Source organism: Musca autumnalis, unplaced genomic scaffold, assembly GCF_047663935.1.
Source record: "Musca autumnalis isolate F117 unplaced genomic scaffold, ASM4766393v1 scaffold_1, whole genome shotgun sequence".
NCBI lineage: Eukaryota > Metazoa > Arthropoda > Insecta > Diptera > Muscidae > Musca > Musca autumnalis.
Genome location: NW_027411644.1, coordinates 109477184 through 109504152, shown reverse-complemented (window position 1 = coordinate 109504152; position 26969 = coordinate 109477184). Strand labels below are relative to the sequence as shown.

At 38.5% G+C, this 26969-nt stretch overlaps 1 protein-coding gene across 5 annotated transcripts; it reads right to left on the bottom strand.

Annotated features, from left to right (window-relative positions):
* Positions 1 to 12446: 12446 nt before the first annotated feature.
* On the bottom strand, positions 12447 to 26061 carry psidin (phagocyte signaling impaired). 5 transcript variants are annotated; one of them, XM_073987988.1, is made up of 11 exons: positions 25813 to 26061; positions 25035 to 25234; positions 21164 to 21388; positions 17156 to 17349; positions 16785 to 17083; positions 16559 to 16715; positions 15102 to 15374; positions 14846 to 15041; positions 13583 to 14727; positions 13153 to 13345; positions 12447 to 13097 (listed from the first exon to the last, which is right to left on the bottom strand). In XM_073987988.1, exons 2-11 carry the CDS (start codon positions 25090 to 25092, stop codon positions 12913 to 12915), a joined length of 2925 nt encoding a protein of 974 aa, XP_073844089.1. In that variant the 5' UTR covers positions 25093 to 25234; positions 25813 to 26061; the 3' UTR covers positions 12447 to 12912. The 5 variants fall into 5 exon arrangements, with proteins under 5 accessions (XP_073844089.1, XP_073844092.1, XP_073844093.1 ...); XM_073987991.1 differs by having other exon boundaries at positions 25925 to 25983; XM_073987992.1 differs by having other exon boundaries at positions 25527 to 25956.
* Between the last annotated feature and the right edge of the window lie 908 nt (positions 26062 to 26969).

Here is a 26969-nt window from a genome sequence, read left to right as displayed (position 1 = left end):
CAGATCGTGAAGCTCGATACTGTACAAGTATGTCCAAAGGTTGGACGTTCAGTATGGCATTCAATGCAGCCTGAGGGGTGCTTCTTGCTGCTCCAGTAACGAGTACTGACGCAGCTCTTTGCACAGTAGCTAATTTGGACAGATTGGAATTATTGCCTAGGGCATGCCACCAAACGAGACAACCGTAGGTCAGAATGGGACTGACCACTGTCCTATACAGCCAATGTATTACATGTGGTCTGAGGCCCCAGCTCTTTCCTATGGAGTTCTTGCAGGAATAAAGCGCGTTTAAACCCCTCTTGGTGCGCTCCTCCGTGTTCCTATTCCATCTTAGCCGATGGTCCAGGATCACTCCCAGGTATTTCGCCTCCGTTGAGAGATCCAGTCGCACTCCATCCAGCGTTGGCGGCACAAATTCGGCAATATTTCTTTTTCTGGTGAATAGTACCAGCTCAGTCTTCGCAGGATTCACCCCAAGACCATTGTGGTGAGCCCAGCGAGAGAGCTTAACCAGCGCACCCTGCATCAGTTCCGACAGCGTCGACAAGAATTTTCCACTGATTAGAAGGACCACGTCGTCAGCGTATGCTACAACTTTAGTCCCTAGTCTATCAAACTCCTTGAGTATCCCATTCACCACTAGAAGCCACAGCAATGGAGATAAGACTCCACCTTGTGGGGTGCCCCTAGTGACTGACTTCCTTACGGAACTCTCTCCAATACTGGAGTTGATCAGTCTGCTTTCCAACATTCTGTCAATCCAGTTGATTAAGATAGAGGGGACACTCAGAAGCTCTAGAGAAGAATGTGTGATCCGAGTTATCCATGTTCTTCTCTATATAACTCACTACCTCATGTAGCGCTGTTTCCGTCGATTTCCCCTTCATATAAGCATGCTGAGATCTGCTTATAAGGTCACTATTTATGTACGATCTGATCTCCAAGTCGAGCAGCCTTTCTAAGGTTTTTAATAGAAAGGAGGAAAGACTTATCGGTCTGTAGTCCTTCGGCAACGCGTGGCTTGGCTTCCCAGCCTTGGGGATATAAGTCACTGTTACCTCTTTCCACAGTGCCGGTACGTGCGACAGCAATAAGCAAGCCCTAAAAATAACCTTCAGTATGGTGATCAATACCGGCGGTGCGTTCTGAAGCATTTTTTCACTTTCTCCCTTAAGTTACAACGGCGGAAAAACAAAACTCACGGGGGAAGTTTCATTCATGATAACCCCCGATAAGAGGATGCCTTCACTAATCTAGAGGAAAGAAACATGTTCAAAGTAGATTTTTTGATCCGTGTTTTTTTATCGAAATATCAAATATTTTCTTAACAAAATATACTAATGGGCCGATTCCGTACAGCGAGGCGAGTCGTGTCGCGTCGCCAAATGCAATTTTTCGATTCCGTATGGCAATATCGCCTGACGTCGTCAAATTTTGTCGCCGAAATGTTCATTTTCCGGCGACAACAAATTAGCTGTCGCCGTACATTTTTACTAACGAATAAAAATAAAATAAAAATAACTTGTTATCGACGATTATTTTCTATCGCTGTACGTAGTACATTTTTTAAATTTTGTCACAGAGACGATAGACGACGCGACATGACTCGCCTCGCTGTACGGAATCGGCCCATAAATATAATGCAAATAAATGTTAATTTTTGTCTATTCTATATCCGTGTTTAAATTTCAAGCCTTATTTCATAAAAAATATCAAAGTTCATTAAATCGTTTATAAATCGACCACAAACATATGACCGTTTTCAAAACGAGAAAAATAAACGATTATCGAATTGCATCACACGTCTTTTTGATCAATTTTTCCATAGAACAAAATGGAATATGAAACCGATATCGAAAACAATTGGAAAAATATATATTTATTGGGTGTGGTTGCTTGAAAAAAAATATATTCTTTAAAAATCCACATTTATTGGTCTGTGTTGCTTAAAAATATTCTTCAAAAATCGAGGTTTATTGGTGTGTGGTTGCTTAAAAAAAATATTCTTAAAAATCCACGTTTATTGGTCTGTGGTTGCTTGAAAAATTTCTTTAAAAATCCACGATTATTGGTCTGTGGTTGCTTGAAAAAAATGCTTTAAAAATCCACGTTTATTAGTCTGTGTTTGGTTGAAAAATATTCTTTAGAAATCCACGTTTATTGGGGTATGGGTGGTTGGAAAAATATTCTTTTAAAATCCACGTTCATTGGGGTGTGGGTAGTTGGGAAAATATTTTTTAAAAATCCACGTTTATTGGTGTGTGGGTATTTGGTGAAATGTTGTTTGAATGTCCACGTTTGTTGGTCTGTGGCTGCTTGAGAAAAAATTCTTTAAAAATCCACTTTTATTGGTCTGTGGTTGCTTGAAAAAAAAAAAAAAAATTCGATAAAAATCCACGTTTATTGTTCTGTAGTGCTTGAAAAAAATATTCAGGGGCCTAATTATGTGATTCGATATCGAGTTGTTTCGACCTGAGTACTCAAAGTTGGGATGACAACTTTCGTTATCGAGTAAAATTATCGAGAAATTGAGCATAAATTTGCGAGTAATTTCTCGAGGCCAAATTACTTATCGTAAACCCCTCGCCAAGGGTAACAATCTTGACGCGATGTGAGGGCTTAAGGTCACAATCCCCCCCACCCAATCTTCTGGAAGCTTGGGCCGAGGAGATTGTGGTCGACCAAAGGTTACCCACGTAGTGATCTCCTACGTAACAGAGATCCCCTAACGCCGGGGTGTCAGGCGAATCCGTGCCTATCGGTGTTCCAAGGTTTGCAGTTAGGGTACCAACTGTATTAGAACGGAGCCTCATTGAACACCTGGGCGCATCAATGTAGTATAGACTTAGTTGACAAGTCCTTGCCATGGTACAGGAGGGCTATGCCATGGTCGACCTCCATTCCCCCATTAATCAATGACACATGGATCCGAACAATTTTAAAAACAAAAACAAAACAAAAACCCCCCAAAATCCAAAACCCAATGATGACAACAAAACCGCAACGCCCATGGACTATGATACTACCACGACCATATCTGACGAGTTTCAACCTACGGTTGATAGGAAAAGATCTTCGGGAGGGGACGGACTAGTTCTACTCGTTGAGGACAGTCTTGCCGAGCAAAGTAGGCAGCTCCTGGCCATGCTGGAGCGGATGGTTTCCCCGAGCCCTAGTCGGAGATGTGTTTCTGACGAGGCCGAGGACAGTTTATCCGACGACGAACTCAACAACACAGTTGTTCCAGCAGCTGCAGTTGCGGATAAACTGTCCTCGAACTCAGCGGAAACTACAAAACCTGCGGACACGGGATCACCATTAACCCGGGGTATCGGTACATCGGCCATAGCCGATAGGCCAAACCTGCAGAGACAGATTGCCACTGTGGAGGAAACCACGACCAAAACCTTGGACGACAAAGTTCCCTCCACCTCAAGCACATCTGCAGATCGGTTGGCAAAAGACAAGGGGGGCTACCGAAGGTCCTTGCACTACCTCAAGAAGTGCATCGGCAGGGAACCTTCGACTATCTCGGTGAGGGATTGCAAATTAATCAAAATCAATCTCAAGGCGGTGAGTAAATACGAGAAAAAGTATCCTCACCTGCCCAAGAGAAATCCTGAGATTGATAGGCTCTCCCTCATCCAGATGGTCGATAGGATCTTGCTGTCGTCAGAGCCATCATCTACTCCCACTACCTGTAAAGGTCAAACAACGAGGGATGGTGACCTGACCCAGCTCCCAGAGAAGCCATCATCGTCTGGTAAGAGACCCCAAAACTCAGAGGAGGGGAGAACTGGGATGCCTGTACCGGCTACGGTCCCTACACTTGGGTGCGTGGCACCTTCCAACCCCTCTTCAGCGAAGAACCCGGTGAAGAGGGTTAGATCCACGGAGGAACCACACCCTAAGGCTAAGAGACCCATCCCGAGACAGGACTCAAAGCCATCCACCTCCTCTGCCCGCTGCCAAACGAACGAGAGCGAGAAGTCAACCGCTACTAAGGCAGCCTCCCAGGCCGACTTAAGTCACAAGGTGACTCCTCGCTCTCCTCCCAAGAGTAGCGGGAGGGGAAAAAAGAAGACGGACAGACCGTTGGTGCCTGATGAACTGCGCATAGCGGTCATCGACAAGTCTGATCCCGAAGGCAAGATCAGTGACAAACACTGGCAGTTGATTGAAAATCAACTGCGGGAGATAGTGTTTGCAGGTGAAGGGGAACCTCCCAAACATACTCACTTCGGCAGTGCAGCTCCTTTCAGAGGCATCAAGATCATCTGCTGTGAGAACAAGGAATCTTTAAACTTCCTTGTTAGCACAATAGATGGACTTGGTGAACTCTGGGAGGGCTGCCAATTGGCGGCTGTGGGTGTGAATGAGATTCCCAGCAGAAGAGTATTGTCGGCATGGGTGCCGCCGCCCGCGGTTGACCCAACAAGGATACTGACAATACTCGGTAGACAGAACCCTAACCTCCAGACTAGCTCATGGAAGCTCGTCAGCCACAGTCCGGAGGGGGAGGGTATGGCTATAAGGGTGTCAATTGACATACAAGGGCAGGAATACCTGCGGGCTCGTGAGGGTAAACTGCACTTTGGCCTAGGATGGATAAGGTTCCGTCTAGGTCAAAGACAGTAAAGGAACGACAGCAGCAGCCGCTTCGCATTATGCAGATCAATCTGCATCACTGCAAAGCGGCTGCTGCTGAACTTCTACTCTCCCTCTCGAAGTCTGAAGTTGATATCGCTCTAGTCCAGGAACCTTATTTATATAAAAATAAAGTTGCTGGGCTAAGCGATAGCAACTATACCATCTTTGCCACATCCAGCGATGACAAGGTAAGAACCTGTATAGTTGCCAAGAAGAATTTAAATCTAATGTATCTCTCCAATTTCAGCTCGGGAGATATAACGGCTGTAAAAATGCAAGATAGGTCACAAAAATCTACCATCTTTGCGTCAATTTACATGCCATATGAGAGCCCTGACCCACCTGGCCAACACGTAGTGAGACTCGTTGAAGAGATGGGCAGCACCTGCCTCATCATCCTGGGGTGCGATGCCAACGCCCATCACTTCCACTGGGGAAGCAGTGACACGAATGCCCGGGGTGAGTCCGTTTTCGAATTTATACTAAAATATAATATGAGAATATGCAACAGGGGAAATGAAAGTACTTTTAAAAACAGCATCAGGGAGGAAGTTATCGACATAATTAATAAAGACGAATCCCATATCACTGACTGGAAGGTATCCGAAGAGTGCTCCTTTTCCGACCACCGGAAGATACTCTTCAAGGTCTCTGTTGAAGGAATTCGGCAACCACCACACAGGAATCCACGGAAGGCCGACTGGTGCAAGTTTACTGAATTAACAACCTCAATGCTGGGGGTTCCTTACTATCCCACAACAGCCGAAGAGGTCGATAATGCAGTGAAACATGTAACAGAGGTTATGGTGGATAGCTACGAGGCCTCCTGCCCACTAACCCACCCTGGCAGGAGAAGCCAACCGGTCTGGTGGTCGAAAGATCTCGCCAATCTAAGAAAGATTAGCAGAAGGCTTTACAATAAAGCCAACAAATCAAAGTTGTCAAGCGATTGGGAGAACTACAAAGTATCTTTCAATAAATACAACAGTGAGATTAAGAAGGCTAAGCGCAGATCCTGGATTTGCTTTAGTGAAACGATTGAAGGAGTAAAGGACGTGGCCAGATTTCGTAGGGTACTATCAAAGGACCCTAAAACCATTGGTAGTATCAAACGGGCCGACGGCACATGGACTAACTCCGGCCTAGAGACTCTTGATCTCCTTGCTAATACTCACTTCCCTAATTGTGTGGATGTATCAGAACACCCTGATGTTCCAAGGATACACGACCACACCACCGTAGATGCGAGAGTTATAGAGGAAATCATTAGTCAACCAAAAATAAAATGGGCCATAAACACATTCAAGCCCTTTAAGTCACCTGGACCAGATAGAATCATACCTGCAATGCTACACAACGCACTGGAGTCACTGATTCCACACCTGGAACTTATTTTTAGGGCTTGTCTATGCTTATCATACATACCGGCTCTTTGGAGGGAAGTAACTGTGGTATACATCCCTAAAGCGGGGAAGTCAAGTCACACACTTCCAAAAGACTACAGACCAATTAGTCTCTCCTCCTTTTTATTGAAAACTTTAGAAAGGCTGCTGGATCTTGGCATCAGAGCCAAGCTTTCAGCCACAGACCTAAGTTCCGCCCAACATGCCTACCAAAAAGGCAAATCGGTAGATACAGCGTTAAACGAGGTAGTAGGATATATTGAGAGAAATATGGAGGGCTCGGACTATACGCTAGCTGCATTCCTTGATATAGAGGGTGCCTTTAATAACGTTAGGCTCGAGTCCATACATAAGTCTCTGATAAACCTAGGTGTCTCGTCCACGCTGGTCAATTGGATTGACAATATGCTTAGCAGTCGTATAATCAATTCAAGTATCGGTGGAAGTTCCATCCGGAAGCATGTCACCAGAGGCACACCCCAAGGTGGTGTTATATCACCACTACTGTGGCTTCTGGTGATAAATGAAATACTTAAGGATTTTGATAGGCTGCGTATAAAGACAATCGCATATGCTGATGACGTTGTCATCATGTTTAGCGGGAAGTTTCCGCAGACACTATCAGAACTTATGCAAGGAGCTCTGGTTAAGTTATCAAGATGGGCACTCAACAATGGCCTCGGAGTGAACCCATCAAAGACTGAGCTAGTTTTATTTACAAACAAAAGGAAGGTCAGACCATTTACCCTACCAGTGCTGGACGGAGTTATTCTTGAACTCTCTTCGGAAGCCAAATACCTCGGCATTATCCTAGACCAGCAACTCTCGTGGAAAAGGAATGTCGAGGAGCGCACCAAGAAAGGTCTAATAGCTCTATACTCCTGCAAAAATTCCATTGGCAAGAGCTGGGGTCTGAGACCAACGGTAATCCACTGGATATATACGACCATTGTACGCCCAATTCTTACATATGGCTCTCTGGTATGGTGGAATGCTCTAAATAAGACGACATATTTAAACAAAATGAACAGCGTCCAAAGAGCGGTATCAGTCCTAATCACTGGTGCCATGAGGAGCACTCCACAAGCTGCCCTGAATGTGCTACTGGATCTACATCCGCTAGACCTAGTAGTACAGGAACTGGCAGCAATGAGTGCACTTCGTCTTAAGGAGCTAGGTTCATGGCGCAGTTCCGAACACGGAAGAACTGCAATTCTACGTCGATTCGGACTATCAACGGCCTCGGGGAACATCAGTGATTATATATCACCACAAATGTGCTTCGAGGCAACGAAGGTGCACATACCCCACAGGGATGAATGGACACACAGTAGCCAACCTCTAGACGGTATAGAGATCTATACTGATGGCTCTAAGATGGAAACAGGCACAGGAGCAGGTGTCTACAGCAAATCCCTTGGTCTACGACAATCATACAAGCTGAACGAATATTGTAGTGTCTTCCAAGCCGAAGTTTTTGCGATAAGAAAGGCCGCGGAACTGATAAACAACTTGAGAGGGGAAATAGTTGGACCGGTGACTATCTACGTTGATAGTCAAGCGGCCCTAAAATCACTCAAATCCCAATACATCAAGTCCGCGGCTGTTCTAGACTGCAAACACGCTTTGGAGCCACTAAAATCAACCGTCACCTTGTGTTGGGTCCCAGGGCATTGCAACATCGAAGGTAACGAGGCAGCCGACGAACTGGCACGCTGTGGATCGGAGTCACAAACCATTGAAATCGACTACTCCATCAAGCCACCACTGTGCCATTTCAGGAAAATAATAGAGAAAAAATGTCGGGAGAAATTCTGCCAACAATGGCAAAACACGCCAAACTGCAGCATATCAAGGGCAATCTGGCCAATCCCGTCCAAGTCGAGAACCGCCTCACTGCTCTCAATGAGGAAATCAGACCTCAAACTAGCAGTGGGGATCATCACGGGTCACTGTAGAATAGGATCCATGATGAGCAAATGGGAAGCAGACCACACGGCTGACTACTGCAGACTATGCAAGGATGAGGAAGAAACTGAAACGATCGAGCACCTTTTATGTCGCTGTCCTATGCTCCTTTCTAGAAGACAACGCACCATGGGTGTGCACACCATCCATGCTCTTACAGCATTCTGCCAAGCAGAGCCGTCGGATCTTTTACACATGGCAAAAGGCCTAAAATGGCTCCAAAGAGCTGAGAACAGGACAAGCGCTATCCCTATATAGTAGCATTGTCAACCATGCCCGAGCTACAACTTACTTCTATAAACAAAACTACAACTTCACTACTTCTATTTTTAACCTCCATATCTACACTCTCATCTACAATCTCTTTCTACTCCTATAGTTGCATCCGAAATTCACACCCAATCTGCAGACATCGCCTATACACCACTACATCTCACCCGTCATCACCTTCAATACCATCACCACCACACCTGAACTATTGGATTCTACGCTTTTACAAACCACATCACTCGCAAGCTCCGTCTACCCACAGCTACTATCACACATCCACATCTCCTATATATCACAATCACAATCACAATCCGTTTCAACCTTCAGGATGATCACAATGGACCCCAAGGTCTCCGAGTGGAGTGGCTGCTATCACAGCAGCTACGCATCCTAAAACCTAACCTAACCTAACCTATCGTAAACAAATAAAATAAAAGATTTCCTTATTGTCTTTTTGTTTAAAATGTAAAAATTGTTGTTTGTTGTCGTTTTATAGAAGAAAAACGATGTTAGTAAATAATTGGCAGCAACAAGAGAAATTGGGAAAAGTCCTTTGCAGTCGTTTTGAGAAATTGTGATAAATTTAGAATTAAAATGAATGCAAACATTAACCAAAAATTACTTTTGCAGTCGTTAAAAAATAAGTTGAAAAATAAGCATTTCTGGAAAAAAGAAAAAAATATTTTATATTAATAGCCTTTATTGTATAAGGGAAGTACATTTTAAACATTTCATCCCCCGTTGTTTACCAAAGGAAACATTCTCTCAGAGAGGCTAATGCAAAACATCCACCAAACTCTCTCTCATTTATTTTGAGAGAGGATTATTAAGGTAGATGTATCAGCAATCCGTTACAACAATGTCAAAAAGATTTTGCAAGAATTAATAATTTTCTTATTTCCATAGCACAACTTCATTCCGAAATTATTATTGAATGTATTGTTCAACAAATTCCACAAATATTTACATTTTTCATTCATAAATTAGTTTTTTTTTTTTGGTTCTTGCTTTCAAAAAACACCTTTTTTACATCTACCTTCATAATATTGCCTATAGTACACATAGGTTTTCATAGTTCGATTACCGGTTACTCTCGAAACATTCGATCAACGATTTCGATCGAACCTCGTCATGCCGCTTTTTTATCGTGTCGAAATCTTTTTCACGAGCAAATACTCGATCGAATCGAATCACGTAATTAGGCCCCAGGTATGTGATGGAAATCGATTTCGAGCTCAAAACGAGTCAAAAACGACTGTAGGTGTGATGCATGTACATTTTCCGACATCGAATTGTTTTCGATATCGGTTTCATATTCCATTTTGTTCTATGGAAAAATTGATCAAAAAGACGTGTGATGCAATTCGATAATCGTTTATTTTTCGCGGTTTGAAAACGGTCATATTTTTGTGGTCGATTTATAAACGATGTAATGAATTTTGACATTTTTAAGGAAAAAAAGCTTGAAATTTAAACACGGATATAGAATAGATAAATTTACATTTATTTGCCTTATATTTAGTATATTTTGTTAAGAAAATATTTGATATTTCGATAAAAAAAACACGGATCAAAAAATCTACTTTGAACATGTTTCTTTAGTCTAGATTAGTGAAGACATCCGCTTAATATGTTGTTTGCACTGTTTGTAAAGTTCTCCTCATGTAATTGGACAAGAATTTCCACACTATACTTCCATATAGGCCAATTTAAACAAGAACACTAATTTATTTTATTTGTTATTAAATTTTTTCGGCTTTTGCCATCGCCAAGACTAAAAAAGTGTTTTTTCTTCTTTCAACTCCAGAATAGGGATCACCAGTCCGTTTTTTGTTTGTGGGAATTTAATGAAATTGAAACAACGTGGAATTGAAATTCGATTCGGATCCCATCACATCTAAAAACAATTCACTCGTTTTGGGCAAATCGTTTTCATTGCAAATCGATTCGAAATTCATCACATACCTGATTGTTTTAAATCCAGGTCAGGCAATGTGCGCTTGCTGAGAGTAAGTGAGCATACATTTCAATGCATTTTACATTGAAGTTTTCGCACACTTGCTCTCAGCAAGCGCACATTGCCTGACCTGGTTTTAAATCCACATTTCTTGCTTCTTCCTCTCTGGTATACTTACCAACCACCAAAATTTCTTGCTGCGCTTCTTTGCAAAGACAGTATACTCAGCGATCCCGCTGAGTTGTCTTTCTTTCTCCCGTCAACAAAAACAAAGAAAAACATCATTTGGTTGTTGCTTTTTTCACTCATACATTCACACATGCATTAGTTTTATTTGTATTCCATGGCACAATCAATGTTATAATGTGTTTATTAATAACTGCCTAACAAAATTTTGTTGAAAAAAATGTGTGAATCGCTTTATTTTTGGAAAACATTTTTGACATTTCACAGTACTGAACTCGTTTTTGTTGTAGTTGTTTGCTGATGCATCTACCTGGTAATTGTGCCATGTTGTATTCCTATGGTCAACGCACAGTATATACAGTAGGACACTCAGCCCAAACTAGTTAGCCCTGACTATTTAGTTTGCTGTCAAATACATTATTGTGACATAAAATACAAAGGAAATAAAATCACAATAATGAACAATCTATTATGTTTGTTGTCAAAAGTTGTTAACAGAACTCTGAATGGCCAACTGTATAAACTGTGGGTAGAACAAGAAAAGGTAGCAGCAATACCCAGCTGACTGAACTGGGCTGTAGTGTTAGTGTCAAATTCCATACGACATTTTATATATTTATTTCCACAGTTTATACAGTTGGCCATTCAGCCCAAACTAGTTAGCCCTGACTATTTAGTTTGCTGTCAAATAGATAAAATACAAAGGAAATCAAATCACAATAATGAACAATCTATTATGTTTGTTGTCAAATGTTGTTAACAGAACTCTGAATGGCCAACTGTATAAACTGTGTTTATTTCTATGTTCGATGTATATTAGGGACATATATTTTTTGAAGAAAAAAATTATTCATCTGAAATAAAAACAATTTCCCATAAAGACTCCTTCATATCATTGACATGTAACCTCCTCCAGGTCCGAACGACATGTCGCACACTAAAACACCACTTATAGAGGCGGTACAATATTTGTCAATATGTGTGGTATTTTGTTAAACTTGAAAATAATAAAGCCCTCATAAACATGTGCTTCTTGTTTTCAAAAACAAAAGATTGAAACAGCTTCTCTTTTTTCAATGAATTACGAGCGACCCCAAACATTTTTGCAAGAATTCTACTTCCTGCGTGATATTGTGCATTTAGTGGAATGATATGGAAACATTCAAACTGAAAATCTAACGAGTTTTCATTTATGTTTTTCAAAATATTCAATCAAATGTGACAAATTATTAGTTTTTTAAATTCCAATAATTTATAGACATTTCCCTATTTTGTTTACATTTATATTTGACACTAACGTTCCAAACAAAAACAAATTCCTTTGTGGTTGTTGTTCGAGTTGTATTTGTTGTAGTATTAACTTTACCTTGTATTTGTTCTACCATGTGGTCAACGCTGTTTTAGATGGACAGATGGGTAGACGGACGGAGGGACACACATTACCTGATCGACTCAGCTAGTCGAGACATTCATTTTGGTAAATAAAGGTCCAAAACCAACCTATAATACCTCCCTCAAATAGTGGTGGTAAGGTATAAATATTCCAGGCAACTAATACATCTCTAAGGTAAGACGAGTTCTTAAAATTTTCCAAAAGGAAACATCAATTTTAACTACCTCCCATTTTAAAAACGTGTTATTTTTAAAGTAAGAAAGTAATCTGAATTACTTTAAAAATAATTAGTAATACACAAGTCAGCAAAACTGCCAAACTGAATTCATAATTTAATACAAAAAGTATTAATTTTCTTGTTTCAAAAAAATTTTCTTTGTCAAACTCTACATATATTTATAAGCAAGTCTAGTAAATCCTTACCTTAACTTGTAAATTTTGCAGGGATCGTTTTTCAATGCAAGTGAGTTATATGGCTGCCAATCATTATTGCGAGGTTAGGATTACCCTAAAAACGGGTATATAAGTTTAATACATCCTCGATCACGGGCACTCGTTAGGCATGCAAACACTTCTGCTTATATAATATGCTTATTAAATAAATTATTAATAACAATTGTTTTTATTGTATTAGCCAAAAATTTAAAATATTTTATTTTTGTTCTTTATTTTATTATAAAACACTTTATGTAAACCACAATATGATTTTTGTTGTTCTGCCTTTTTAAATATTATTTTTTGCACACTTTTGTCTTATGGGGTTGGATACAAATATAATTGAATTTAATTAAATTAGAAAAAGAAAAGAATTTGCACAGCAAAAATTTGTTATTTTATTTTTTTGTTATCTTTTTTAGTAAATATGAAAGATGATTATTGATTGTATACTTTTATGATTTTTAAAAAATATTTCACAATAACAGATCCATTGTTAAATGGTCATTTGGTAATGCCAAAAAACAACATTATTAAGCGCACATGTGTCAGGGATATTCATCAATGAATAATGACATTTTGAAGGCGGCACTTAAGCTTATAGCACACGTACGCACACTCACTGACACAACATGAGGCATCATACATATTTACTTGGTAACCATTCGTATTTTATCCTTTAGTAGATTTCTAAGTTCCGTTATCATGAAATCATGCGATTCTTTAAATGTCGATGCAACATCACCAATTAGAATGGCTTCCATTTCGGGTTTCAATGACATATCAGCCATAAATGAATTTAAATTACGTGGCAGTGCAGGTGTATTCCAATTAACTGTAAACAGTGATAAAGGATTAGAGAGATTTTATAGTGCATAGAAAATACTTACGTAAACATTTATCACAACGTTGGAATTCCAATTTTAATTGGCGCATTAATTCAACGGTCAGTTGGCAGCGTTCTTTTTCGTTCATGATTTGATCCACACCATCTGTAGCTGGTTTTCGTTTTTGTTTGGTTTTCATAGATGCTTGCAGTTTCTCATAGATCGCTTGCAGGACAAAGGCATAAAGGGAAACCATCTGAGGAAAAAGTTGAAAAAAATCTTTTATTAAATCCTTGCTAAATTTGGATATTTTAAAATTGACGGAACCCTCAAATATTTCATCAAGAATGTGGGGGGAAATTTTTAGGAATTTTTTCGCCTAAGTGAAGTTTTAGGGAACTGTCTCGTATCGCTTTGAAATATTTAGTCAATGTTCTTCATGGGTCATCATTGGGGCCGCTCTTTAATAAAACCTCTACAATTACCAACTTACCTCTAAGCAAGCACCAATTTTACTTTGCCATTCTCGCCTTCTCCATAGACCATCTGTGGTGGCAGCATTACTTTCCTTAACAATGGAATCCACACAATTCACAACTTCGACAGCATTATCTGATACCACTTTGCATTGCAGCGGCAAGTTATTGTTGCCAACATACATTTCTATTACCAATTGGGCTAAATCACTAAAGAACTTTTCATATGGCATCTTAAGAAGTAAATGCAAACGTGTTGGTAATAAATCGACTAGGAAACGATTTGGCAAGGGTTGCAAATCATCAGCTGCTCTCAGACGTTTAAACAATTCAAGCCATGAATCACGTAGCGATTCAATAATAGCCGTATCTTTGGCACCACCGGGCAAAGCATCTTTCAATGCCTGTAAATTAGGACCTGAAGCTGCTGCAGCTCGACAATATTTAACACTCAAATTAGGATGGAATAGATCAACAAACGAGGCCACCAAACGTAACATTAACGAACGCACATGCAATATTTCCACTTCTTGTTTAAACGATTCATTGCGTTCACGATCTGTGTCCACCAAATGCACTGGGTCCCAACGTATCATGGCAGTTAAATCACGATTATCCCTCAACTCATTCCATGAGATGCGATCTTCAGCCGGATCTATGGACATAATCATGTATGTATTAAGATTTTGTTGTACATTACCATACAATATAACCAAATCGGATAATTGGGCTTCCACAGAAATGGCAACATAGTGCAGACTGTTGGTTAGACGTTCTTTGAAATTCATAAACTCCTCCAGTTTGGAGAAAGTACAAAAACGATATGTTAATGCTATGTACTCTAAACGTTCTTTATAGCTATTCGTGAAGAATTTCAATGTTGTATCATAAACGGAGCGGGCCATAGAAAAACGTCCAGCCAATATCATTGGGTTACAGTGTACATAACCCATTGAATCCAATTGAATTTGTTTAATTTCCAAATATTCATACATTTCCTGGGCACCCAATAGACAGCCCAACATGTGGAAAATCTTGAGACTTAACAGCTTGACGTGGAAATTACTGGTGCTGTTGCGTAGAACATATTGCAGCAGACACAAAGCCTCAAATATGCGATCGGATTTTTGTTCCTCTTGACTTATGTCATACATAACATTAGCTGAAAAAATTAAAAAAAAATATATATATATAATAAAAATATAACTATAAAATGATCTTATATTTTTTTTTTATTTAATTATTTTTATTTTAAATTTTCCATTTCAAGGACAACTAACCTGCCAATAAAGCATATGGATCTGAGGGACCCATATCTGTGGGCAACAGATCCTTGCCAAAATTACTAAGGCCATGTTCATAATGCAATTTCAGTGATGTATAAAAGGCCAAACGGTGCTCAATATCCATATCCAAATGTGATCCGCAAATACGTGATAATTGAAGGGCACAAATATGCTTCTGCATTGATTCTTTCTGCAACAGAAGAGGGCTTACGTTAATGTGTGCTTACATTCCTCAACAATTCGTACTTACATCTTTTGGTAAATTTGTTGAACTAATTCCACATTCCACCAACAATTTATTGGCCAGCTCTTGTCTATCTTTCAAAGATATGGCTGGCAAAAAGAGCGAGATGTCATGTGTACAGCATGGCTTATCCCCAAACAAGCGGAAATAAGTTATTACCAAATCACTAAATTCACCCATGAAAGCGTTGGCATCTAAATTATGTTCCCGCAAACGTTGATGTAATTCCAGACGTGCCAAATTAGGACCCCGAACTTTTTTCGTTGATGTTTCGATTATCTGGAAAATAGGAAGGAGAGACAGACATATGTAATAGGATGGGCGATTTATAAATTTTAAGGGAAGCTTCTCGTTTCACAATTTTTTGTCACTTTTTTGATATTTTGGCCTATAACAACCAAACCATTGAGATTTTGGAATTCTGCATCAGGCAGTTTTGGCCTTGTAAAAGTGCAAATTTTTCGTAAAATGATAAATTACCAAAATTTGCACAATGCCTCTTCGTCGATGTACTAGAGAGTTATTATCTATTGTCTTGACTACATTTTTTGTCTTAAATTTCCAATAGTTTACCAAATATGAGCCCAAGAAAATTTGCTCATTTTCAAAAAAAAAAAAGCAATTACAATAGAAGAATGATGTTAGAAATGCTTCACATAAACTACCAACAACAAAGAGAATAAATTTCAAAAGTGATACAGACAATGCGGCGTTCTGCTACCGTCATTTAACACAGAAGAGAATGCAATAAGTAATCCAACTCAGTGCAATATTTACAACAGACGATGATTGTGAACTCTATCATAGTTTTAAGTTAATTTGACACTCAATTTAATTGTAAGCAAACTTCTGTGTTATTTTACTTGTTGGTAGTCTTTTTCACTATTCTTTGTTGAATAATTTGCTGTGATTTTAATTTTTAAAATATCCATGTATGTTTGTAGATTTCCCCTGAGGAAGCAATTTAATGAATTGCGAAATATTGGAAAAACCAAATAAATAACAACAAAACAGACCTCAAGCTCAAAAAAAAACTAGTATTTTTATTGCCAATAGAAAGGTCGAAGAAATCAACAAAACCTAAAAAAAACTAATGGTCTAGTGGACTTTTTGCTCAGTACCATCCCAGGAATCAGAAACTCGAGGCGTCCATTACACTTTATCTGGGGAAAACTTTCGGTAGGAGGTTTATGAAGTTAGGCGATCTGACAACACCTTCGTCTGGGATTTAAGGGATCAATGTTAAACTGGAATTTAAAACGTTCTCCTTGGGAAAGATTGAGAGCCGACTATGCTTTTAAATTTATGCTTACTTTACTAACATTTTTATTGAGAAAGGACTCAACGCCCAATGGCCATTATGAAGGTTACAACAACCAAAACTAAATTGGGAATTATGACCTTAGTCTGGACGTAGTCCTTTTGGACCTTATTTCAGGTCGTTATTAAATTATTATAATTACCTCTGTTAGAAAATCCCGACATTCCTCAAGAGGATTTTTACATTCCGTTTTATCTTTTTCTTCATCTGATTTTTCTCTATTATTTTCGGACTTTTGTAGGGCATGCAATTCAAAACAGGTGTTTATATAATCCTTATAATAATCCCAACGATCGTGACTGAAAATTAGAATAGGAGAAACATGAAAAGGTAGGAAAATCAAATTTCGCATAATTCCGACAACTTACTCTTCCTTCAACAGTTTCTTTAGCAATTCATTACAATCGGACCACATTTTTAACGATTTGAGAAGATTAATTTTTAAATATATAGGTGCACCGGGATAAACTTTCTCACATACAGGACCATTAAGGAATTCCAAAGCTTCTTTATATTTATCTTGTAATTTTAAAATGTGCAAATATAGAAAAGCTTCCTGTTCCGATTCTAATTTATTTTCTTGTATCATTTTATCGACCATACGTTGAGCTAAGGATAAGTAGATTTTACGTTTAGCTGGATTTGCACTTTCGGGACCACGTATTCCCTATTAAAAGAAAGAGACAAAAAATCAATTAAATATGAATGTCATTCTATTCTGAAAGTTATTTAAGCCAACCTGCAGTACCACGCTCATTACAGCCCAAAAATAATAGGCATTTTTTGGTTGTGCCTTGTACATTTGTAGAGCAACCGATTGTTGTGATTTGAAATCCTCCATGCGTACATGGGAGATGAATAAATGTGCCAGTAATTCTTCATTGTTGGGTGATTGTTTAACTGCATAGTTGTAAATTTCCACAATTTTATCCACTGCAAAGAAAAAAGAAAACAATAAAATTAAAATTTTTCATTTGCTCTAATAAATAAATAGTCCTCACTCTTTTGGGTGTTAATGCTAAGTGCCAGCATTTGTATTTAATGTTTTTTAATATCAAACATAGTTCTTAATCTTCGCAACATAAATTTTAGCTGTATCATGATTTTTGATTGACGTACAGTGGGACTGCCCTATGCAATTGTATTTTTTCCAAATTTTCATATCGATACGTTTTAGTCGCTACTCTATATGTACGTATGCGTCTTTATATTATTGATTCGTCTCTTCTTCCAAATCCAAGTTCATCGACATGCTGACTTTCAACAGAGGGAAATCTCCAATTGCCTAAATATGCTACGGATCCTTTAGACACTCCGTGGACCAAAAATGGATCGGGGTAGCTCCCTTAAACAATTAACTACGATGAGTGAAAAACCGGAGGAATACCGTTACGGTGAAGGGCCTAAATAACCGAGTACCGTTGGTTAGACCACAAGCCATGTGTCTTCTAGATAAAGCGATTGTGATCCGCCTGTCTTTACCTGTTACAAGTGCATCAAGTTAAATTGATAAAAAATAGAAAACGACCCGGCAATTTCTAAGGAAGGCGATTTAGCCAGGATTGGCTACAACCAGTTTAGGACCGCAGTTATGGGCAGGGACGGTATACATGGTACTCTAAAAACTATCGAAGATAGTCTAGAGATAAAGTAGGGAACTTCTCGACCAGCTGGATAGGCTTGTTCCGGACGGGCCTAGGTTAGACACACCCGGAGAATTAGTTATACAATCTGAGGCTATCTGATGATGAGCTGGACACCAAGGCCAAATCTATAAGGGAGAATGAGTGTAGCATTAAAGGATAGAGTATGGACCTTCACGCTCAATTCCTACTGGTCCTATGTCCTACTGGCTATATCGGATATGCCGATAAGAGGCTTCAATTGCAGAATGCCATGGTATCACTGGCCGACGATGGAGAATCCAAGAAGACTCCAACAACGGTCAATGATTTTAAGGACGGACCTGTACGAGTAGCTTCGGATACGAAGCACTATAAACGTACAGTGACATAGCTTCGCAAGTTCGTGGCACGTGACACGGGAGAGGGAGGTCCTCTTCATCAAAAGTAAGCTAAGATTCGTAAGGAAATTCGAAAGAATTTATCGCGCCTAGACGCAAACTTTAGGTAGACATGATCTTTCTTCCAAATCCTATAGTTGCTCAAGTCAGAGACTTTAGGGAGACTCCGGCGGCAATCAAAATTGTGGAGATGGCGAAATCTACCTGCCCCTCAGGCAAAGTGGCGCAGTAGAAATATGTTCCGAAGCCGAATCAGAGCCAGAATGGACTGAAAAAAGGCTAATAAAATAAAATCAGGCTTTGATGCAGACCCCTTTACCAACTGACCCCCTTGGGTTTTAAAGAAGTCTTCCCACAGTCTGTCGGGAAGACAAGGTGGATAGGTCGGAGGAAAAACAATCATCTTCTAGAAATACGAACAATGCTCCACAGAAAACATCTGTGGAACGCTTTTTCCGAAGGCCCACAGCCTTCGCCCAAGAAGACGATGACTTCTCAGGCGGTCAACCAATCGACTTTCTATGCAGATGTTATTGATCATAAAGCTAAAGAGAAAAGACCTAGTACAGAGAAGGCATCTATATCCTCTGGAAAAGTGACCTCCATGGCGCATGTTCACTCTCATTCGCTAATCCCGTCGCCTCTGCTGCGAAATTATGTTTTATTTTAGGTATTCAAATAGCAGGGATATGACGATCAACTGCAGCAATGATGATGTCTCGGAAATTCCTCTCTGGTACCCGAACATCAGACGGATTGGGCAATTCTCTAAGCAATGGTTGGTGAATTCTCTGATTCCTTCCCAATTGGATTTCCCATATTTAAGGAAAGTACTGCTTTCGTAGTTTATGAAGCGGGTGGTCTATTGATGAAGGGAAGGATAGGGATATGATCCGAACCAAGGGAAAAGACGGGTTGCCAAGTCACGTTGAATATGTCAGGAGAACTATGGCAGTCTCCTCTAATACTTCCTGGTGCGTGCGTCCTCGTTCATGGTGAAAAATTTCTATTTCATTTCCTTGGGTTGAAGACCACAACACATGATGCGCATTAAAATCCCCAAGGATCAGCCGTTTATCTCCTTCGAAAATTTGCCTGATGTCATTCGAATAACGCAGGACACAGCTATTAATCGGCGGGATATACAGTTCTATCGCGGCGTTTACACACTCCAAGTATGGCTCACTAGATAGAGCTCAAATGAGATGAGACAGTAAAGATGTTCTGGACAGACTTGTGCAATATAATTGCAAGTCCACTGCCTCCACTTTTTGTACGATCCAATCACAACTCCGAAGACTGTAGGTGTTATTGTTCAGCTTCGTTTCATGAATCGCCGCGACTATTATTCTTCACCGACTCATAAAATTTACAATCTCATTGATCTTGCCTCGTAGATCATCGCAGTTAAACTGGAGGAATATTCCATTGTCCGGAACTGGAACAGCAAGACTGCGGCTGGTACTACTGTTGGTCGTAATTATGTTTCCTGGGTTCAATCCGCTACTTTGAACCGGCCGTCGCGGATACACATTTTTATTGGTGCCGGCAGGTTTTGGGCCACTTTTTCCAAAATTATAGACTTGCACCCGAAAAAATATTGTTATGTTAATATAGTTCCCCACGAAATCTGCTGCTGCGAAATATTTCACGAAATATTTTACGACGAAATAATTTTGGACCAAATCGTGTAATGCCTTCGAAAATTATCGTGAACACAATTTAAGCGAAAATGTTGAACTATTAAGGTAGAGGTACCCGAAGGAGTGGACCGATATTGCGCACTTTCGAACTTGAACTAAGTTTGGACAAATAATTAAGACTACTTTTGTAATTTTTGTTGTTGAAAAATATTGATTAGTGGTAAAAATATTGAAAAATATTGAATTGCGGTAAACCGTGCCTTCATATATTTGTGTGTTTAAAGAGCCTAGTAATCTTGCCTTTAAGCTAAAAAGAATTTTTAAAAATCTGTTACAAAAATGTGAACTGTCATCTTTTTAACAAAAAAAACCGTTTCTTGTCCAAAATTAGGCATAAAAATCTCGTCTTTAAACAAGACAGATTTCTTGTCTCCTTTAAAGATGAGATTTGTATGTGTTTAATAAGCTCACCAAAGATAGGTCCACTCGTTTTCGAGCTATCGTTGGCAACGGATTCAAAAATGACATTTGACATGACACAGTTAGTCGTTCTTCTGCTATCACATAATCACTTTACAAATGAGTTTTAGTAATCTTATGATCTTCAATATAAATATACCACATTTCCGAATCTTTTCACAATGAACCAGGGAAACTTTTGCTGTATAGATTAGAGTTGGGAAATCTCGTTCAATTGAACGATCCGTGTCACCGTCCTCGTTCAAAAACGAATGAGTAACATCATAAAACCAACATGTGAAATTACGTATACGCAGTTTTGTCAAAGAAATTACATTAAACGAGATAGTGATCGGGATTGTTCAATTGAACGAGATTGCCCAAATCTAGTATAGATGCAAAGCTTACTAAGAGCTTCACTAAATCACTAAAATAAATAGTTCCACTGTACACATTAGCAGACAACAGCTGCATCAACAAATATAAGAAGGATTTGATATATGCCTTTAGCAGAACCAAACGACGCCTTCAATTTAATACAATTTGTAGGTAATTTGTTGTTGGTGTTTTTGTTTAATTTTTTGCATCTTCTTTTAAGACTAATTAACCTCTACGTACGTACATTGCTCTAATTCCTTATAGCAAAATGACAGCACTTGTAATGTTGCATCGTTCACCGGCTTTTCATCGGCGACTGCCTGCAGATACCCATGACTTTCTTCATAGCGTCCCAGACGTAATAGCGCCAGACCTTTAAGTGCTTTGGCGCATAATAAATTTGGATGTTTCTTTAAGACTTTTTCGGATTCTTGTAGTGCTTTGCGATTGTTGCCAACCTCCAAATTATCTAAAAATATAGAAAAGAAGAGAAAGAAAAAAAATACAGTGAAATATTTTTGATAAATTTTATGGTTAAAGATATGCACAATTGTATGTTGAAGAAATGATTGAATGAATTGCTCTGTGTGTGCGCGCAGTAGACAATTAATTAGTTTATTATATTCGAATATATAATGGTAATGAATGTAAATATTTTATAACATTTTTTAGTAAAACATGTTGTGTATTTGCAAAATGATTTACCAAAATAAATGGTATTTAAGTTTTTACCATTTATTAGAAAATCGAGAGAAATTGTAATGGCGTCACTTTTCAAAAACATCCAAAGATGCAGTTTAGTAGTCAAAGTGCATCTCTACTGCAAAACCAAGCGCTTGGTCCAGATTGCATCCCAATGGTTACGGTGAAACATATGGGAACTGCAGCAAAAATACCTTTGAAGAATTTTTGACACTAAAACCCCAAAATTCAATTTCTCCAAACCTGAGTCTCAAAAATCAAAAAAAGGTTGATAGGACTATCAAGGTACTCAAAATAAAGGTTCAAAGGACTAGCAAGGTACTCAAATTCTTATATACACCTACGAGGCTATCAACATAACCGTCCTTATTTATGCGGCTCCAATATGGGCATTTTTTATGCCCATTAAGATAAATTCGTATTTAATTAGCGAAGACAAAAATCACTCTAGCGAAGACACAAAACACTCTAGCGGAGACACAAAGCGCTCTGTTAACGTGTTAGCAGAGCACAGTTAATATTAACAGAGCTATTCCAAAATTGTTTTCTTTGTAGAAAAATATCTTTTTTAGGGTCTTTACGAAAAATGCTGCCAGGAAAACATGGGTACCATTGGAAAGCTTATCGAGACAGTTATACCCTGCACTAATAAAATCTTTAAAAAATATTGCCCGATGTCGCGATATTTACTGTTTTTGGTATAAACCCAACAATAAGGATAATTATTTTGACCACAGATCCATTAACCCTTTGAACCCCGAATTTTTCTCCGTAGAGATAAAAATATTTTTCATATTTATTATGATTAGTAGTCGCAAAAATAAGTCCTTTATGCAGAAAATTCTTATAAATTCCTTGCGGTTAGGGAGGTACCAAATGTTGCCTGTGGGCAACATCGGGCCATTGTAGTTGTAAAGATGAACAAAGTTTGTTTCTTAAGTAATTTTATTATCGTTATATTTTTCATTATTCATGATGTGAAAAAGCATAATCTGATGAGTTTGTTTAATTCTAGAAGAAAATTGATGGAAATTTAATGGAAAATTGGTCTATATTTATCACAAATTAGCCAATTTTGCCGTATATGTTAGTGTTCATATAACCTGAAATGCTCATATTGAGATTTTTCAGAGTAGAAGCGTTTGAAAAATATTTTCTATTTTGTATGCAGACTCTAAACCTGATAATATTGACCTTCATCCAATACATAAAATTATCATCATCGATATTTGAACAGATATTCGCTTGATATCATACAAATTCCTAACATGTAATATGTACATGCACCAAAAACTGTGTCAATCTCATCTTGATTCAAGTCCAATCTTCGAATAACAATAAAAATACAACATTTTTCACTACCCCGTATGTCCCAATTACCCTTTGTATTTCATTGAATACCACTAACCAACATTTTCGACTTCCACTAATGTAACCAATTTATTACCACAATGGCCCAAAGTTGCCCACAGGCAACTTCCAAATTTCAAAAATTTGTAACTACAGTTGAACCTCGATTATCCGTGAATCGATTATCCGGGAACCTCCATTATCCGTGATAGAAAATAAATGTTGGACTTTGTTCCATTTCCTCTATTTTTCGTAATAAACTTTATTACCCGGCATTAAAAGAACACTTTCCAATTAATTTGATTAAGCAAACAAAAGGTAAACAAACAAATGCGAAGAAAGAAATATATATGCATTTAAATAATAATTTATTGTTATATATTAATGTATTTAAGTAAATTGAATTGAATTTATTATTTTATAACTCAGGTATTTATTGTCTTGAGATACGTTTATTTGGCCATTGAGGCTTTGTATCATGTATGAATTTTGAAATAAAATAAAAAATAAAAATTCTCCCTATTACATAATTTGTGTATTTACGGTATCACAAAAACCATCGGACACAGTCAATTCAGAAGAATCTAATGACGATGATGATATTAAGTATCTTTTAAAATTTTGGTAGATTGCCGTCACAAACATAAAAAATGCAGATTTTCATATTATTGAATGATACTATGCCATTTTTACTTCAAAATATGTTCAAAAACTGCATAAAAGCATTGCCTCCATTATCCGGGAAAATCGATTATCCGTAATGCCTCCGGTCCCGACCATCACGGATAATCGAGGTCCGACTGTACTAATTGGAACTGTAAATTGGATGTGTTTTTTTATTTTGTTAGATCAACATCTCAGTAAGATTTTTCAAAAAATATTGGCTGCAATTATTCAATTCGTTTGACATTTAACGGCATTTTATAAAATCCCTAAAATATTTCATGTCCAAATTTGTACTCGACTGCTTATACTTAAACAAGCATAACTTCGGAATATGCAGATGTCCGCCACTAAATTTGCGGCCTATGTTCACCAAATGGACGGCGCAGGTGGGAAGAGAGTTGAATTTCGTGGTCGATGGTAGCATAATTCCGACCACAGCTATGCGACGCCAGTTTGGTCCGCGAGTTTATGTGATACGCAATGGAATAATATTCAAACTTGTCAGAATGCCACCCTGAGAAAAGCAACAATGTGCCTCCTAATGACTTCAGTGGACCATCTACATGAGCAGGCAACGATTCTTCCAGTACAGCAACACAACGAGATGATGTTGCAGTACTTGCTTGGGTGCTGCCGTGAGAGCCATCCCAATCACCATCTGGTGGGTGGGTGAATAGTTTCATTTTTGTCACCAGTAGCGACGATTTGTGAGGCGTTACACCTCCCCATCATCAGAACGTGTTATGGAGTTGCGGATTACTAAGCCAACAGTCAATTTGTTCACCACATGGTCTACGGATATGAATGTGTAGGACGATAATAATATCGACCACTAGTTACCCCAAAGCTCTGGGGGTCACATTCTATAGCTTATATAAGTCGTCCGCGCATGCCTCAGCTTTCTGCGATAAGATAAGAAGTAGGAACAAGGTCTCCAAGTCCCTAGTCGGCAGCACTATGCCAGAATGCAGTCCTGAGAACTGCAACAAGGTGTCTCCTCATGTCTTTGGTGGACCACTTATATGAGGAGGCTACGATCTGGCCGTTGCGTCGGCACAAGGAAATGTCGATGCAGTATTTACTTTGGTTCTATAGGCAAAACCATCGTGGATAGTTACCCCCCACCCCGAAATGTCAGGAAATATCTTCATGATCATAAGAGCGAGTCGTATAAACACTACCTTGCCCACGTTCTGATTGGAACAATATTTAAGACTCGTAGTGGATGTTCTGGTGATGGTAATCACTGATAAAATAACACAGCAATAACACAGCTGTTAACATAAGGTTCAACCGGTTCAACCTGAAAATCCTTGGCATTGAAGGAAGTGTTGACAATGCTATTCGAAAAGAAACAACGATGTATTATAAAGACCAAACATATGCGAATAACTTACCATAGATTGGACGCAAACGCCGCTCGAACACAGCTGGATCTTGCACGTGTTGTGTCATTACTTTGCCTTTTTTCAGCTATTACAGTTCTATTGAAATTTCAACTATTTTCAGTGTTTCAATGGCAGCTATTATTTTGGGTGATCTGCCAAAATATTTTTATTGAATTACTTTCGTTTTCTTTTGGCGCTCGTTTAGTAACCTGTAAAGCAGTGATCTTTAACATTATCAACATATCAACACAAACTAACGCAGCACACCACACACGGACGGTATTTTTATAGTTTCGGGAATTTTTAGAAATACCCACATACTGTGCCGGCAATTTTTGTGGGTGGTTGTTGGGTAATGATGGGTAAAGGAGTAATTTTCACTTGCATATGATTTTATTTTTAAGGTAACTGCAATGAAATGCAGGTGTTATTTAAAAACTAAATAATAGAAGCACTTTTTTTAATTTATCTACACATTTTTTATGTGGGGGATAAACGTACATATATGCTGTGTGTACTATATATATGTATCGTTGTACGCGGTTTCAATTTATAATTATAGATTATTTTCTATGCAAGAATAAGTAAATGAACGTCGGCCAACAGTGATCATCACATCTCAACACGCGTAAAAGGTTGTTCTAATTATTTAATAAGTAAATTTGTGTGGCGGTATCGCACAATCACGTTTCACTTATATTATTTTCATCAATCACGTTGAATTTTATTTTCCTTATTTATTATATTCCCATAACTTCATATCTCGTGACCGGCTTTGGGTTATCACCTTTATTTCAATAATTTTCGGTATTAGCTAAAATGCACTTCACATTCATAATTGTTCTTAATTAATTTTTGTTTATTTTAATTTAATTTTAATAGAAAAATATTTAGCGTACAAAACCGTCTCTTCAACTAACTAATCGTCGGCAAAAAAGGGCAAAAAGAGAAATGCAGTAAATGTCAGTCGAAAATGTAAAATATTCAATGACGGGAAATGAATTAAGGGGCCTTTAGATTAATTAATTTGCTATACGATTTTATTAGTAATACTGTGTTAACACGTAGAAATGTTTTTTTTATTACCGACGTCCATACCAGAGGCTCAATTCTATTTCTTAAAGAAAAAATGTCAAATAAAAAAAATTTAAAGGAAATATTTTTCATTATAAATTTTCAAAAAACAAGAATCCATCCCCAGCATTGCCGTGATTAATTACAAAGGTTTGGGTTTAAAATGTCTATTCCATAGGGCAAACCTCAAATAAATCCTCATGAAGTGGGTTAACCAGGCAAAAAACTCTAATGTAACCGTACTATAAACGGCGTTTGGATAGAACCTTTTGCCTGTTTAACCTTCTTTATGAGGATTTATTAGACGTTTGCGCTGGAATTGACATTTAAAACCCAGTGGGTTTATTAAATGCGGTTAAGTACAAACGGGGTATAAGGCTTTCCGTCAGTTTAATATTAGTCCCAATTTACATTAGGCGAGTTTACTTGCGGCAATTGTCAGTTTGATGGAGAGAGAGGTAAGGTATATGGTAACCCTTTGCCTCTCAACACCCTCTCTCACCCACAAACTGACAATTGCCGCAAGTAAACTCGCCTAATGTAAATTGGGACTTATTCTTTCGAGTGTTCCTCATGGTACAAATACACAGGTAGCTGCATCGGCAATTGTTGGTAACATAAGGTGTCAAAATTTGACATCAATTCAATGCAGTTGACACACTATGTTACCATCAGCTGGCATGATAATGCTACCTGTATTATTCTACCATGGTGTTCCTAACCCCCCGTTTACACATGCAAGTGGCAGTTCGAAAAACACAAATACACTCACACATATTCATTGCCACACCAACTAACAACCTCACTGCCGACAAAATTTTCTTGTCAGTAATCAATGTAAGTGCTTTGAAAGTAACTTCAATTTTTTTC

Bases quoted from the DNA above. Each gene is read 5' to 3' on its own strand.
- psidin (XM_073987988.1), bottom strand. From the start codon at position 25,092: ATGACACAACACGTGCAAGATCCAGCTGTGTTCGAGCGGCGTTTGCGT. The intron at 15,375-16,558 runs GTAATTATAATA...CCTATTTTCCAG, and splicing joins GTCGGGATTTTCTAACAGAG to ATAATCGAAACATCAACGAA. The intron at 14,728-14,845 runs GTTAGTTGTCCT...TAATTTTTTCAG, and splicing joins TCCATATGCTTTATTGGCAG to CTAATGTTATGTATGACATA.